The 15,113-nt window shown below is 36.8% G+C and overlaps 3 protein-coding genes and 1 pseudogene across 9 annotated transcripts in view; 1 reads left to right on the plus strand and 3 right to left on the minus strand.

The window, feature by feature from the left end:
• LOC145889842 (uncharacterized) overlaps positions 1-15,113 on the minus strand; it is a 137,927-nt gene that overhangs the window by 113,623 nt on the left and 9,191 nt on the right. The window lies entirely within an intron of this gene.
• Positions 65-15,113, minus strand: part of LOC145889066 (uncharacterized) — a 28,342-nt gene continuing 13,293 nt past the window's right edge. Inside the window, exon 3 of the mRNA XM_082979948.1 lies at positions 65-370. The gene's annotated coding sequence lies outside the window, so the exon portion shown is untranslated. The remainder of the gene's footprint in view (positions 371-15,113) is intronic.
• LOC145889845 (uncharacterized) lies at positions 365-5,930 on the minus strand. Its single transcript, XM_082980890.1, has 6 exons — positions 5,907-5,930; positions 5,657-5,829; positions 4,741-5,600; positions 4,088-4,246; positions 3,446-3,532; positions 365-1,311 (listed from the first exon to the last, which is right to left on the minus strand). Exons 1-6 carry the CDS (start codon positions 5,922-5,924, stop codon positions 560-562), a joined length of 2,049 nt encoding a protein of 682 aa, XP_082837016.1. The 5' UTR covers positions 5,925-5,930; the 3' UTR covers positions 365-559.
• Positions 9,151-15,075, plus strand: LOC145888848 (spermatogenesis-defective protein 39 homolog; annotated as a pseudogene). The gene is made up of 15 exons (XR_014399470.1): positions 9,151-9,175; positions 9,410-9,568; positions 9,991-10,116; positions 10,196-10,254; positions 10,803-10,948; positions 11,231-11,433; positions 11,573-11,724; positions 11,788-11,923; positions 12,340-12,553; positions 12,979-13,204; positions 13,337-13,434; positions 13,499-13,622; positions 13,687-13,776; positions 13,950-14,057; positions 14,951-15,075. The product of XR_014399470.1 is annotated as a spermatogenesis-defective protein 39 homolog (transcript).

A 15,113-nucleotide genomic window follows, 5' to 3' on the forward strand; every position in this document is an offset into this window, starting at 1 on the left:
ATTCCTTAGGTTAAAACTGAAACTTGTGGCTTTGTTTTGCTTAAAACTTTTATAACTAAACAGTGCCCTGAGTTTTATAAAGACTTCAGCGAAATACATCAGTTGCAAACTTGAACCTAAAAAAATTACAGATCTTACATATTTAGTAACTGTTTTTCATAATTTCCATCAAAATTGTCAGATACTTTTTTACCATATCCACTCTCAGACTGATTAGAGCAACTGCTTTCTGCACAACTTTTGAAAAACAAATGGCTTCAAAATCACTTTCCCACTTAGTAATTTTGTTCTTCACCATAAAACCAACTTTTATGAAATCCACTTTTATTGCATTCACAATTAAATAATGACATTGGGAAAAACAACAATCCTTAATATTTACAAAAGCAACATTTTTCTGCATGGCTCAGGTGTTTGATTTTAATCCAACTTTTCCACAGTACATTTTATGGAAAAACATTTACTCATAATTATTACTGCTGCTTTATGCTTGCTGACCAAACAAGAAGCCACAACTTCCGATTGTTTTGCAGTTGTGATGTCATAATGCCTACTGTTGTTACTTTTCTGTAACTATTCGCAAACTGTTTTTACTATTTGCAATCCACTCCCTTCTTCTCTCCTCAGTTATGTCTGTTGCCATTCTGTAAGCTTGGATTGCTTCTTTATAAAAATCCACGCTTTCCTTTAGTCGATTTGTTTTCTCGTAAATTCCACCAAGGTTGTGTAACAAAACCCCGAACACTTCATGCTTTGCTGAGTTTTCACCAAACTGTTTCCTCATCATTTCAAGTCCAAGTTTAATTGTTGATTCCCTCGACGAATAATCTCCGATTAAAGCTTGACTCAATTCAATCCAGTTCAAACACAACACTTGACTTAAACATCGAAATCCTTCTTCCACGTTTTTAATATTTTGTATTTTGAGTCTCATCGTTTCCATCAGTGGGATCACATGATCACAAATTATTTGTTTGTTTTTAAGTTGTTGAACAAAATCCGATGTTTTCATCAAATCTTCGCATGTCAGTTTCAAACCCAGAACACAATCCCTCACACCTTTCACCCCTCTCACGTCATCGTGATGCCTTGAATAAAATTCACCTCCAAGTTCGTAAAATAAAATCGATTCCAAACATTTTCCCTCTTCTCTCTTTTTATCTCCAGTTTTTTTCAAATCTTCTGCAGTTGCCCCAAGACCTTCAAGTGACCTTGAAAGTTGGTTTCTTGTTTCATTTGCTTCAGAATATTTTACGTTTTTCAACAAATTCACGTAAACTTTTATCAGGGAATTTGGATCGATGTTTTCATCTGAAATAAAATATAAATTGATTTTTGATTTAAATAAACCCGACATCTTGCTTATCCGTACCCTGACGTTCATTTCAAAGTGTAAATTCTCGCGGAAAATCACTGATCTCTATGTGTTTATAGAGATCAGTGCGGAAAATGTGTTGGTGGCTCTAAAGAGGATTTTTTAGGCTTTAGTTTTGCAAAAAAAAGAAAAAAATTATGCATTTTATTTGTGACTTTTGGTACTCCCAAATGAAACAAAAATATGTCGCTGCACAGAAAACTAATTTGTGTATATCGCCTAATTAAACTTGACAATTCTTTTACTGATGCCTGTACTTTTAACGTTTCAACTGACCAAAGAGCGCTGGTCGACAAAACATTTTTTTTCCGTCGACAAAACTTCAAACGCACACAACTCTGCCGTTACTTGTGGGGTTTCGATAATTTTTTTGCAAGATGCATAGATTGACACAAAATTTATGAAAATAAAAAAAATTTTCAATTAACGGATATTAATGTGCATTGCCATAAATCAGTTATAACTTGTTTTTCATAGGTTGACAGAAAAGGCAACTCTACCACCGTTGGAAAGCCCTAAAAAATCTCTTACAGCGATACATAACTTGTGCGCGATTTTGTGGGGGCAATATGTTTTAACGACCAAACAATTATTATGACCGTACAAAAAAAATCAATATTTTACTTGTAACTTTTGCACAGTGTACGCTGGGAAAACAATTCTTCTACCATTGCAAAACGTACACAAATACATTCACGAGTAACGGCGGAGTTATGTGCGTTTAAAGTTTTGTGGACTGGAAAATTTTTTAATTTTTAGATAGTATGGACGCCAAACAATATCTGCCCTGAAGGACGCATATTGGTATTTCTATGAAAATTAGTTTTGGTGCTGGGAAATGGCCAACGTGTAGACCTGTGTCACAATGCAAAATCATGCATCACCAAGCAAAGCAGTGACGCAATTAAGTTAAATTTACGGTTGAATGAGCGCACATGTGCGTGCTGTTGTCATGGCGAATTTTAGGGTGTTTGGGGCAGTTTTAGTGGGGTTTTGAGCTATTCCAATTAGGTAGTAACTTGCTGGTGGGTGCTGCTGAAATTTATGTTGAAAATGGAGCAAAAAAATCAGGCTGTGTTTGTGGCAAAATGAATCGTTTAAGTGTCCAATCATTTGTGATTTTATGAAAGATCCATTTCATATCTACAAATTTTGATCAAAATTAGTCTCCAAAAAAATGGTTTAGCCACCCCCCTAGGGCCATTTGCCCCCCTGGTTACTCAATATTTTGGTTAAAAGAGCAACCAAAAATGGAACTGGATTTTGCAGAAAAATGAATCGTTCAACTACCCACTCATTTGCATTTTTTTGTAAGTTCCAACTCTTCTCTATGCGATGGCATCAAATTTAGTTGCTGAAAAAGTGTCAAAGCCCTCCCCCAAGGGCTGGGTATACCCCCCTGTTGGTCATATGATCTTCCAAGAGGCCCAACATGTCCTTGCTCTGTACAGTCTCATCCAGGAGCAATTTTTTTTTTCAACTTTGTAGAATTTTAGGTCCCTATGTAAGTCACAAGACCCATCAACGGTCATTGGGAAACAAGTTGAACAGTCGCTAGATGCATTACAGCCGAGGGCCTTGAACACAGGATTTCTCCAATCTAATACCCATATAGGTCCTTAAGGGCTGAGTGCAAAAACATAAAATGGCAAATTAAAGTTTACTTCTGTGATTACATCCCCTCAAACATTTTAATGCTATTTCAACATTTTGACAACACCCAGCACCAAATAACCAGCTGATTAAAGAGGTAAACAGTATGCGCGTCCATGCTCATTCAACCCAAAATTTGACCTTACTGCATCACCGATTGTTTTGTTATGTGCTGCCCATCTATGACAGTGGATGGGCATTACCTGCATAGCAGGCATTAACAAAACATTCAATTGTTGTACAGCCTCAACATAACAATACAAAACTATGACATGTTGTATCTGACCACAACTTCACTAACTGTTTGACCCTCGAGTTTGGTTGGAGTGCTGTCCCATCAGATGCTTTATCTAATGGTAAACTTAAAACTATACAAGTTTCCAATGTTACCTGCTTTCTGTTTAGATAAAACTTTACCTTGAGTGGAATCAGAGGATGAATGAGTTAGGGTGACATCACCAAGTGCTGGGGGTCGTTTCCCTGCATCAGAGTTTTGATTGGAATCTATGACCAAAATACAAACTTATTTACCTTTCAGGGTCCAGATTTTTCACCAGCTATAAATATTGCATCCTGAAATTGTTGTTAAAGGAACCACATTATTACTTTAGTGTGGTGCAGGTTAAAAAATGTACAGATTTTGCACAGTGCACTATCTGGCCCAGATCATTATTACAGAGCTGCAGAGGAAAGTAAGTATATATAAACTTTGCCAATTGGTGAAACAACAAACAAACTGCATTATCTTTAAAAAGGTGATAAATGTGATTTTTTGCTGTATTTTGTTCAGTGTTTTTTGTTTAGTGTGTGCACTCCTTGGACCCAAAAACGGCATTCCATTATCCACAAATATCTTCCACCAATCCCATAATTGTGTAGGAAAAATACTACTTTTTGGGTGAATCTTGAGAATTTCCCTCCTAGCTTAATGTGCACCCCTAGTTAAGATGCAATGATTCAAAGAAATCCTTTCTTTTAAATCCTCCACTGATATGGATACTTTGGTCTCACATTAATCATGTTTAACAAACTCATACAACAACCGTGTTGAAGGTTTACCTTCTAAAAGTTGCTGTTCCTGGCTACTAAGATGACCTTCAGAACCTAACCCAGTACTTGATGGACGTTGAATGACGTCATCAGGAAGTGGTTGGTTGTGGGAGGATGACCGATCTTCTCTGATGTCAGCATGTGTCGATGTACGGGTATCGGCTGTAACTGTGTCAAAAAAAGTAAAAAATAAAATGTAGGAATGTAGCCTACATGTCTGACAGATTCTTTATACTTTTCTGGCAAAAAGTTCCACAAAGATTTACTTGTAACTTATCGACTAAAAACATCAATTTCAAACGACGAAACAGAGATGACAAACAAAAAACGAAAGTTTGCAATCTTTTCCACAGAAGCGCAATTTTCAGCAAATTTAACACGTGTATTATGAGGTAATCTAAGTTCAGTTTGTAGTGTTTTAAATAAGGACGAAACAGGGTTTTGCACAAATCTAATGAATCTATAATCAAGTTTTGAATTTCTAAAGCACTACCAACTGTCCCCAAAGCACAAGGGCGCTAAAATAGCACGGACACACAAGACAACACGACAAATTGTTTAAAAGTGCGCTCAACTGGCAATCATGACTTGAAGTGGCTTTGACAGTTAAAAGTCATAGTTCATCAATCTTAAGTGACAATTTGTAAACTATCGAAACCTACCTGAAAATCTTTGGTTTCTTGTAGAATAGCAATCAAGTGGAACCAATCGATCAAGGTTGATAGGAAAGGGATCTTTGATGTCCATCTGTCTGACAACATCTTCCACTTGTTGCTCGATCACTTCTGGGCTTTGTTGGTCGAGAAGTTGCTGCAATCTCTCACAGATTTCGATCATCGTTGGTCGTTTAGATGGATCTTGATCCCAACACTGCTTCATCAGTTGCTCGAGGTTTTCAACGATTATTCTGTCGCTGTCGTTAGGATTAAGCTTTAATTCCTCTATTCTGGAACAGTTTGGTCTTGTTCCTTCCTTGATGGAATCCAGTAAAGCTTTACGGTTGCCAGTCGGATATGGCAATGCACGCACGACAACGGTAAACACCATCACACCGAAAGCGTAAACATCAAGTTCTTTAGTAGGTTTCATGGTGAGGTATCTTAGTTTTTCAGGTGCCGTGTACATTGGTGTGTATTGAGGTCTTTCCTTCTTGCTTCTTGCCGAAGAATCCATAGTCATCGAGCCTGTGGTTGTTGCGAGTTCAGCACTTCCAAAGTCGCATAGTTTGAGGCGCAGAAATTTGGTGAGCAACTCATTCTCTGGTTTGACGTCTTGATGAACCACTCTCTTCAGAGGTAAACCATGGCAAGATTTGAGACCTTTTGCAGCATCGTGTAAAAGCCGGACACGTAAGGGAAATCCCAATGAAATTGAATGATTCAGTAATAACTGAAGCAAGTTTCCACCTTCGCAGAACTCCATGACGATCCCGATGGCAAATGGCCATTTGGTCCAACCGTAGACACGAACTATGTTGTCATGATCTCCTAGTTTGTACAGGTTTTTCATTTCCTCCCAGAATCTGTGTGAATGTTGTTTTTGAAATCACAAGTTCAGGGTAAAATAGGCCGCACTTACATATTCTTAAACATTTCCTCGTCTTGGGGTCCGCCAGATTTAATGACTTTTACTGCAACAAATCGTTCCAAACGAATATGATACCCAACCAAAACATCTCCGAATCCACCAGTTCCGGCAATAAAATTGACTGGATCACATCGAATGTCCCCAGCGTTGATTGAAGGGTAATGCTGTATCAAAACAGATGGAAAGATAAATACATATTTCGTTGCAGAAATTTTTAAAAAAACAAAAACATCTTGAATACCTGCTCTTTGGACGACATCGAAGCTGTTCACTACAGGTGCCTGTTATCTATTTGCAGTAAGAACCTGTAGACGAGTTGGCTCGGGTGATAGTGTATGGTATAGCTACGATCCATCAAACACCTTCGCTGTGCAACTTCCGCCAAATTACCTGCGATAAAAGGTGAGGCTGCAATGGTAATTGTTGTTATTTCCGGCCTTGCGCTCTTTATGACGTCACATTTATCGTTTATTGTTTCAATTTGCTTGCGTTAATGAGATTGCACAGCGTATGCAGTAGAACTTTTTCCACTTATTGCAACTGCAGTTATTACGCGCAAAGACTGTTATCACGCAATTATTTTGTGACCATTTTTGCGTTTCCATGTTGCTGCTTCCAGATTTGCTTGTCGTATGTTCCACCAAGTATATTTATGAATACATAACGCAAAAAGTATTCTTAATTTGAACTGACTTTAAAGACAATAAATTTTTATAAATTTAAATGTGAAGTTTTCACCTGTTTCACGAACAACAAGTGGAGTTGGTAGAAAAGTGGATGTCGGCGTTTAATTGTGTTCAAGCCCAGATCTATGTGACACCACAATCTAAGGTGATGACACATGTCTCTTTTCCCATGATAAGTTCCTTATAAACACCAGAGTATGTTTATAGTTGTCGGGTTTGTTTAAAGAACTGCAGTTGCAAAAGGATTTGAATCGACGACACAACGATTGCCTGCTTGTTTTCGCTGTTACGGTTTCAAGTGCCTTGGTAGTAAAATGTTATTCGTAAATTCAAAGTATTCAAAATTCATAAACAAGTAATACCAAATGTTTTAACGTTGGTTGGGTGTTTGCTATAATGACGACGTCTGAAATAGAAAAGAGTAAAATACCGACGTTCTGAGTGTCGAAGTCACAAACTGCCTGTGACGTCATATTGCTGTAAATGTTGCGGTGATTTTAAATGAATTCGCTTGTCTGCTTCCATAACTGAAACTAAGTCTACTGTGGGTATAGGTTAGTACATTGATAATTACTTAGCGAGATGGAAACAGTTACAACACGTTGCTAATTTGTAAGAGCGCGTGCGTTGGTTAGAACGTGAGAAGAAGAAAGTGAGGAAATAGATTGAGTAACTAGTTCTAGTTAGGCGTCAGAGTAAATTGTAAACGAGCAACATGTATTTATAACAAGTTGCGATGAAAAAGGTCTGTCGTAGAGTCGGATGCCAGCAGAAGATTGCGAGAGTTCTGCATGAAAACCTCCGTCTGCATCCCTGGTTCCGTCTGCGTTCCAATTGTGCGAGGAATTAAGTCATGAAACATGCGTGGTGTTACGCACGCCCCTTCCTTGTGAAAATTGTTTCTTTCCGACTTTCCCTTGCATCCCACGCATATTTCCTGACTTAATTAAAAAAGGAATAATTGTCCAGCATGATGCAGTCCAACTGAAGGCTGGTCAATTTTGCCCGCTGTCTAATTTTTGTTGGCTCGAAAATTGAACCCGGACAGCGACACAAACGTTTATAAAACTCTTATTGTTAAGTATGAAAAGGCATTGTTTTGTCACAAAGGACTATTCACCATGAACCCATTTTTTCGTTGTCTATCTTGGCAATTCCGGGCATCTGTTTAATAAGTGGCCAGTGACAAAAAAGAGTTGCACTCGTCCGGAAAAAAACTACCCCGGTATTGTCATCACTTTGCTTTAACAGGCGCACACTTGTTGCAGCTGGGCTGAAGAACAACTGGATATAGAATACGTAGTTTTATCATTACAATTACTGAGGATCAACAGCAAGCAACAAGTCAAACATCAGTTTCAAAAAGTTAATGCAAACGGACGAGTTTTTAAATTTCTTAATCATTTTTGTAAATCTAGTCAGCTAGTTTTTCTGGTAAAACGACACTTTTTATCACAGAAAAATCAGAAGTTTTCGGCCCAAAACTTTCATCGTAAATCCACCTGCGAAACATTGACAGAGACGTTTGATTTTCGCCGGTTGCAAATTTTTGTTTAACTGAGGAATTTTCATTCAAGTCAGAGGCCTTCAAAAAATATTCCAATCTTCACATCCTAAATAAACTAGCATCAACTTGCATCCATAAAGTTATGTGTGATTGGAATTATATTTCCCAGTAAAAACACAAACTATACAAACGAATTCACGAAGTGAGTCACATTAATGTAGTGACGTCATAAACTAGTTTGGGTAGCACCTGAGGTCACACGATAGTCGCGTCGAAAGTCTAAGATTGCTTTCAAATTTCCAATCAATGAAAGGACTTCGCCTTCATTACTCGACTCTCGTGCGTCACCAAGCGGCAAACTTATATGCAAATGAGTGCTGAAAGCGTGCGCTGATCATATTAAATTTAATTTCGGATAGATTTTTTTGTAAAAACATTTTCCAATCTATGTTTCAAAGGTCAAAGTTTCTACCATCGTCACCATCAAGTAACTCATCCTAAATCACATTCTGAATCTCCAAACTCTTCCTACTGCAGAAGTTCTTCTTCCGCATATAAATAAATTGCCTCAGTCAAATGATACGCACAGTTTAAAGTTTTTTATGTGTTGTTTGCAGCTTGTAGTGTTGCACTACACTAAATATCATCGTCAATAAATGTGTGTTTCACTTTAAGACAGATGTCAAAACATTTTCTTAAATACTGGAAAAATATTTATGATTATTTCCACATTCTTTGATTGTTCAGCGTCAGATTGTTTAATGCGTGTAACCATAGAATCATAAAACTTCCTGTGGTTAACAAACATATTTTGATGAGATTATCCTTTATGTGACATGTTTGATTTCTATTAAAGGAAGTATCAAATTGGGAAATACCCTCCACATGCTTAATTTTTGATAATGAGCATTGTAATTTTGAAAGTGACGTAACAAACCAATCAGTGATGAATAAACAACATTTTTACAATGGATCAAGCACAGAAGCACAATCAAAATTAATTTTCTGTTACTTTTCTGTAAATTTTCGTTTTTCTTGCAAGCTTGGGCTACGCTTAAGCGTAAATCTTCATTTTTATTGCAGGCTTGGCAAACTTGCGAAAAATACTTATTTGCAATAATTTGAGGGTGCGACATACTTTATATTCACCCAGCTAGGAATACCAGTTGTGCACTTATCCAGCCAGATGTATAACTTACGTACACTTTACAATCATTGTTCACTTGCTACACCATGAAGTGTGGTCCGTGAAAATACTAACTGCGTTACACTGGTCTGTAGTGCAAATTAGGATGGAGAACTTTGCCCATGACACATGTAGAAAACCCAGATCCTCATAGGATTCTATGTAACATAGAAATATGTAACATAAACTTGCTTTTCAACTGTTTGTCATTAACTAAAAAAAACTCGATTAGTTGTTTGAATTTGATGTGTTGGTCGACTATTCACAAGAAAATCTTTGCTCAACTTGCTACCTGATGAGTGTACAGTACTACACTTCATTGTTTAATCGTATATACTTGTTTTATTGTCAATTATTTGACACAGTTCTAACCGATACTCGTACATCAAAACATTATGACATCAGAAAAATTTGGTCATCCTTTCACAACGAACCACATCCTGATGATGTCATTCAACGTCCATCAATTTCTGGGTTCGATTCTGAAGGTCATCTCAATCGCCAGGAACCACAAGTTTTGGAAGGTTAGGATTACAGCATGATTGTTGTATGAGTTTGTGGTATATGCTGAATAGTAAAGCTTTAATCAGTCGCATTCACCTGATATAGTTAATGATTATCAGTCGCATTCACCTGATATAGTTAATGATTCTGTAAGCTTGATTGCTGTAAAATGAATACAGTTCGTGCAAAGCTATTCCCAGATTAGTTTAGTGCCACTGCAGGTTATAAATGGTGGTAACCCATTGCATTATTGTCACAGCTGCTCTGTAGTAAGGATATGAGCCAGATACTGCACTACGCGAACGCTGTCAATATTTTAACCTGTGTCAAACCAAACTATTATTGTTGTTATTTCAACAACAAATCCAGCATTCACTAATCATATGCAGAGTGACCTGTTGGAAAACCTGAACCCTGAAAGTTTAATATTTTTGTGTTTTAGTCAAAGAATCCAATCCAAACTCTAATGCAGAAAACCGATCTTCTGCACTTGGTGCTGTCACCCTAACTCAAACAACCTCTGATTCCACTCAAGGACAAGGTCAAGTGGTTTCTGAACTTCAAGCAGGTAATATTGGAAACATGCATTTGGTGAAGTATAAGTTTAACATTTAATTACTAATGCCAAAAACCTTACTACACAATAGATCAAGGGTCGTCCGATGTTACAGCAGCACAACATAATTGGAGACACTTGTCAGGTTGGGTTTGTATAATTGCAGGGTTCTGGAGAATTTATAGATAGTTATTCATAATACCCGATACGCATGTGAATATACAACAAGCTTTGAAGTCTTGTGTCTTTCACTGGTGTTTAGAGGTTGAGGTTGTGTAGAGGAATATACATACTTTAAAGCAGAGGCATCAACTCAGCAAATTGTTTACAAACAACCGTTTACTACCCGGGTTTCGAACAATATTGGCACATCGGAGATTTAGGCCTACAAACATTACAGATAAATTCCCTGTTACTTTCTGTGTTAAATTAATTTCATTATTTGTGGAAAATAGTGCAAAGTAAACTAAATTTTTTTTTTATCATGGCTTCAGTTTGTTGGCAGGTAATTAAGTTTAAAACATGGATGAGTGGATTCGTTGCACAAACAAATGCTAATTTGTAATAGTGTAGTTTGCATTAACACAGAAAATGAAAATAAAAGTTTGAGAACTTCCCAATATTAATATACAGTAGTACTATAGGACTAACGCACAGGACATTATTGGATGTACATAAAATTTTGTGTTTTATTCTAGCCAACAGTTCCCCAGCAAGTTGACTCGGGTGAATACTGGAGTGGAACCTCATTAAAACGATTCCACTTTGATGATGACGATGAAAATGAAGACAGCATCGAAAAAATTCAATTTGTTGGTTCAACAGCAATACTTGTCAATAAAAGGTAAAATGCAATTGTTTTAAACTTTGTCTAAGAGAGAGGTTTTGATGTAATGATACCCAAGATTTAAAAGTTTGCTATTTTGTAACTGTCTTTTTTTAGGCAAGCTTTGATTGCACAGATAAACTGGCATTTTGTATATTTTATTGAATTAGCTGATTGTTTTTGCATGGATAGCGGAATTGCAAAAATACTGTTATTTGTCCAATCAAATTCCACCTACCCCCATATACAATATTGGATTTTTATAAGGCATTTTTTTATAAAAATTGATTGTTTTAATAGAATTTAAGCTAGTGTTTATGGTCATGGTGAAAAGAGTTACGTTGCTGAGGCAACTCCACCACAAGCCATGTCGGCCAGGTCCCATCGGCCATCGATGCCAAAAAAACAACAAATTCAACCTTCATCTGCAACTTTACCTCCTGCCACAAAAAATTAATCAGTAAAATCCAACAATGTTCAACAAACCGTGACCATCACAGAAGGTAGGAATCCATTGGTCACAATAACCACAAGCTAGTAGGCAACCCTGGAAAACAGAGCTACATGTAGATAATAATGTTATAATTACTGTCAGTAAATATGCAATTAATGTTTTATAAAACATCATCATTTTTCATCAAGCTGTTTCCAACTACGACCAAAAAGCTGTTCCATCCGCAACAAACATGACTCAGCTTGAAACAGAAATCAACTCTCTTCGACGTCAACTTGTGCAAGCAAAGCGAGATAGAGCTGCAGCTCCTTCAGTGTCCAACACTTTGTGTCATTTATTGGTGGGTAAAACTGCAAAGCCTACCCAGCAGTACCTAGTTTAAACCATTATTCTTTGTGATCAGATTGGCAACCCCTATGTACTTGAACTATACAAGTCCAAAGATGAAAAAACTAAGCTCTTGGACAGTGCAATTCATCGACATGATGGCAATGCAATTGTTGCAGTAACTCTTTTTATGCGAGACACACTTAAACGAGGTAAGCTTTAGATAAATTATGTTTGGAAATGTTCAACTTTATATATTTATCTACCAATAAGGGAAACAGGATCTGATACAAAAATGGACACTAAACATTACTTAAAATAATAAACAGCTTACAATTGAGGGCACTTATATTAAGTTTTAACATCATTACACATATTGTGGTGACGATTATATATGGTGGCTATCTTGAATATATGGTGTATACATATTTGTAGATATACTGACCAAGGAACGATAAATGTTTTACTTATAGTAAATAATTATCAACATACAAATGGAACAGATTTTTATGACTGTAAACTTTACTGAAAAAATAATACAAGGCAACTAAGCTAATATATAGAGCGTATACATATTGTATTGACAATTATTTGGTGGCTGACAAGAAAATATGTTACATGTTTGTAGATATATTTAGCAAAGAACTGATGAGTCATCCAGTGGCAGTGGATCATTATTGTGCTTATCTGCGAGAAGCTGGTGAAGTTGATGAACTACACGAAACATTAAGTGCCCTTGGTCGAACTGAAGAAGCTGCAATGTTGAAATATAAACAATGTCTTGCATCGACTGCCACAACCACTCCTGAAATTAGATCATCGGGGTTGAAAGACTGTATTAAGTGAGTTCCTTGTGAACAGAAAGTTACAATAAATGGCCCCATAACATAACCCAGATATTGGTAGACTCTTACCCAAAGATGGAGTCTGACCAACTTGTTCTTTCAAATATATTACCAGGGGTTTGTATAAATGAGTGTTGCTCTTGAATGCTGTTCAGATTGCAGTAAAATGTATGTCATTTTAGTGCAAATGTTTTTGCTTTTCAGTGACAAAATAGATTAGTTTAAAAACTATAGTGCAAACACTCTATGTTCACTTTATAGCCATTGGCTGGTCCAGTTTGTAATAATTTTTAGTTAATGATTTTGCCAACTGCTGTTTTTTAACTCAGTGAAATAATGTATAAATTTTCCATTGGGTTTTAAAAACTTATGTTTAACCCACAGTTATCATGTGAAAGCTACAAACAAATTTTTTTTTTCAGATATTATTTTGATGCTGACATTCGCCTTGCGAATGAAACCAGTGCAATATTTGAACAAATCGCGATGATGGAACGACAATCGGCTGTGGAGGATGCTGACAGCGCTGCTGAGAAAACTGGTCAAGTCATGGTGTTTAAAAGTCACCCTCGTAAAGAAGCAATTATCCACAAACCAGTGGTGGACACTTTGTTTTATTGTTGTTATTATCATTGGGGAGAGGCAGAGGTAAATGCAAAAAATTACATGAAAAATGCTTCAATATGTTTTACCTGATTTCTTTGTATGTTTAGCTTATTGTTATCTGCTGTTTGTTTGTATATATATGGTTTTGCACAAAAATCCAACCTTGTTTTTCAGGGTCTTTTAAGTAGTCCCACTTCAATTTGCAATCAACATAAAATCAGTGAAAGCCAGTTTATGTTTACGACAATTGCAGCTTTGTGCAGAATGAGAAGGCAAATTATTTCTGTTACACACACACTTTTGAAATGTTTGTTTAAACTAATTACAATTTTTCAGATGGCGTGATATAGAAACTTTGTTGACAGTTCCACGTTCATTGTTTCGGAGTGCAAGACTGCAAGCCGTTATTGGTTTTGATCGAGTGGTCGACGTTCTGAGTAAAAATCATGCCCCAGATGATGTCTGTTGTGTTTTTTACATTGTATTTTGCAACCTGTTCATATTCTTCCATGTTTTGTTTAAAGGCTCTTGCAAAATATTGAGCTGAAATTGAAACATCCGATAAATGATTGGAAATGGCGATGAAACTGAAATGCTACAAAGTTGTAATTGATGTAAGGCTTTATCAGCTAACATGTCGTTTCAGTTTCACTGCATTGAGCCTTAGCTGCTTGTGACGGACTGTAACCATTCATCTAAAAATAATTACATATTATGTATTTTTACAACTGTCACACTACAGTGGATTTGAATTGAGGTAAATTATAAAGTTGAGTTTTTTGTACAGACTCTTGTTTATCAACGTGATCGACAGCAGTTGATGTTGTATCTTGATAAAATCCCACAAGCTAACCAACATATGAGGCAGTATTTGTCAAATCAGTTAAGATCACAGGTGAGTTCCCATAACATAGGGTTGCCAGGCAACCAGATGTCCTAAGTTTCGGTGTTAGAATATGTGATTGTGGAAATTGACAAAAAGTGCCTAAATGTCCAGTATTTAAAGAGAAGACCCATAATAGCCTGTTAATTAACGTAAGGTTACCTATTTTGAATCAATACCATGCTGCTGTCAAATAAGTTTTAATTGACAACAAAATATGGTAACCCCAAGATCAGGGGCGTATCCAGGAATTTTTAAAGGGGGTGGTCCAAATTTTTTAGGGAATTCCCCGATTTTCAGGTATAAACCAAGGTTAATTGTGGGCGAGAATCCTAAAATACGAACGCCGGTGTTCGCGCCAATCGTCATATAAACGGTGGCTTTCTGGCTTGCGCAATTGTGTAACGCTATGGAACACTCGATGTGAGGTTTTGCCGTATAGCGTTTGCGCCGTAGTGTTATTACTACTGCTTTCAAAGTTTAACAACTAAACTAATTGACTTTCACGCAAGTAAACCGCTTGTCATTGCAACGTGGCCACTGAAAAACGACGTTTCGTCCCTAAACTGACCTTTGTTTCGTAACAATGCAACATGTTCGGTAACAATGTCAAGTGTTCGGTAACAATGCTCCCTGTTTGGAAACAATGGCTAATGCAAGCACGATGCGGTTTTCAGGTCAACGTTAAAGAAAATTTCTGGTTTTCATGCGGATTTTGACAAAAAAATACAGTGGCGTTTGTTTAGTTATCAAAAAAGACCAAAATATTTCACAAAAGGGGGGGGTCCGGACCCCCCCCCCCCCCTGGATACGCCCATGCCTAAGATTACACTAATCCACAAACAACACCAGTCAAGTGTTTGTTACATCGTTTTATTACTGTTAAGTATTTTACTGTTTTTCAGGAAATCAAATGGAAAAACTGATATTGTTACAAAGATATCTCTAATCTGTCGGTTTCATCCACATCCAGTTGACTTTAAACAGCATTTTGAACTGTTACTCTATGATATTATGTGTGCAATGCTTTACATTATGTGATCTACAATATTACTAAATCTTGCTTTG

Source organism: Ascidia mentula, chromosome 2 (assembly GCF_947561715.1).
Source record: "Ascidia mentula chromosome 2, kaAscMent1.1, whole genome shotgun sequence".
Classification (NCBI taxonomy): Eukaryota; Metazoa; Chordata; class Ascidiacea; order Phlebobranchia; family Ascidiidae; genus Ascidia; species Ascidia mentula.

Excerpts from the sequence above, each read along its gene's own strand:
- LOC145889845 (XM_082980890.1), bottom strand. Across the intron at positions 5,601-5,656 it reads GAGGAAATGTTTAAGAATAT|ATTCTGGGAGGAAATGAAAA; the intron begins GTAAGTGCGGCC and ends ACATTCACACAG. Across the intron at positions 3,533-4,087 it reads GGAACAGCAACTTTTAGAAG|ATTCCAATCAAAACTCTGAT; the intron begins GTAAACCTTCAA and ends TTTTGGTCATAG.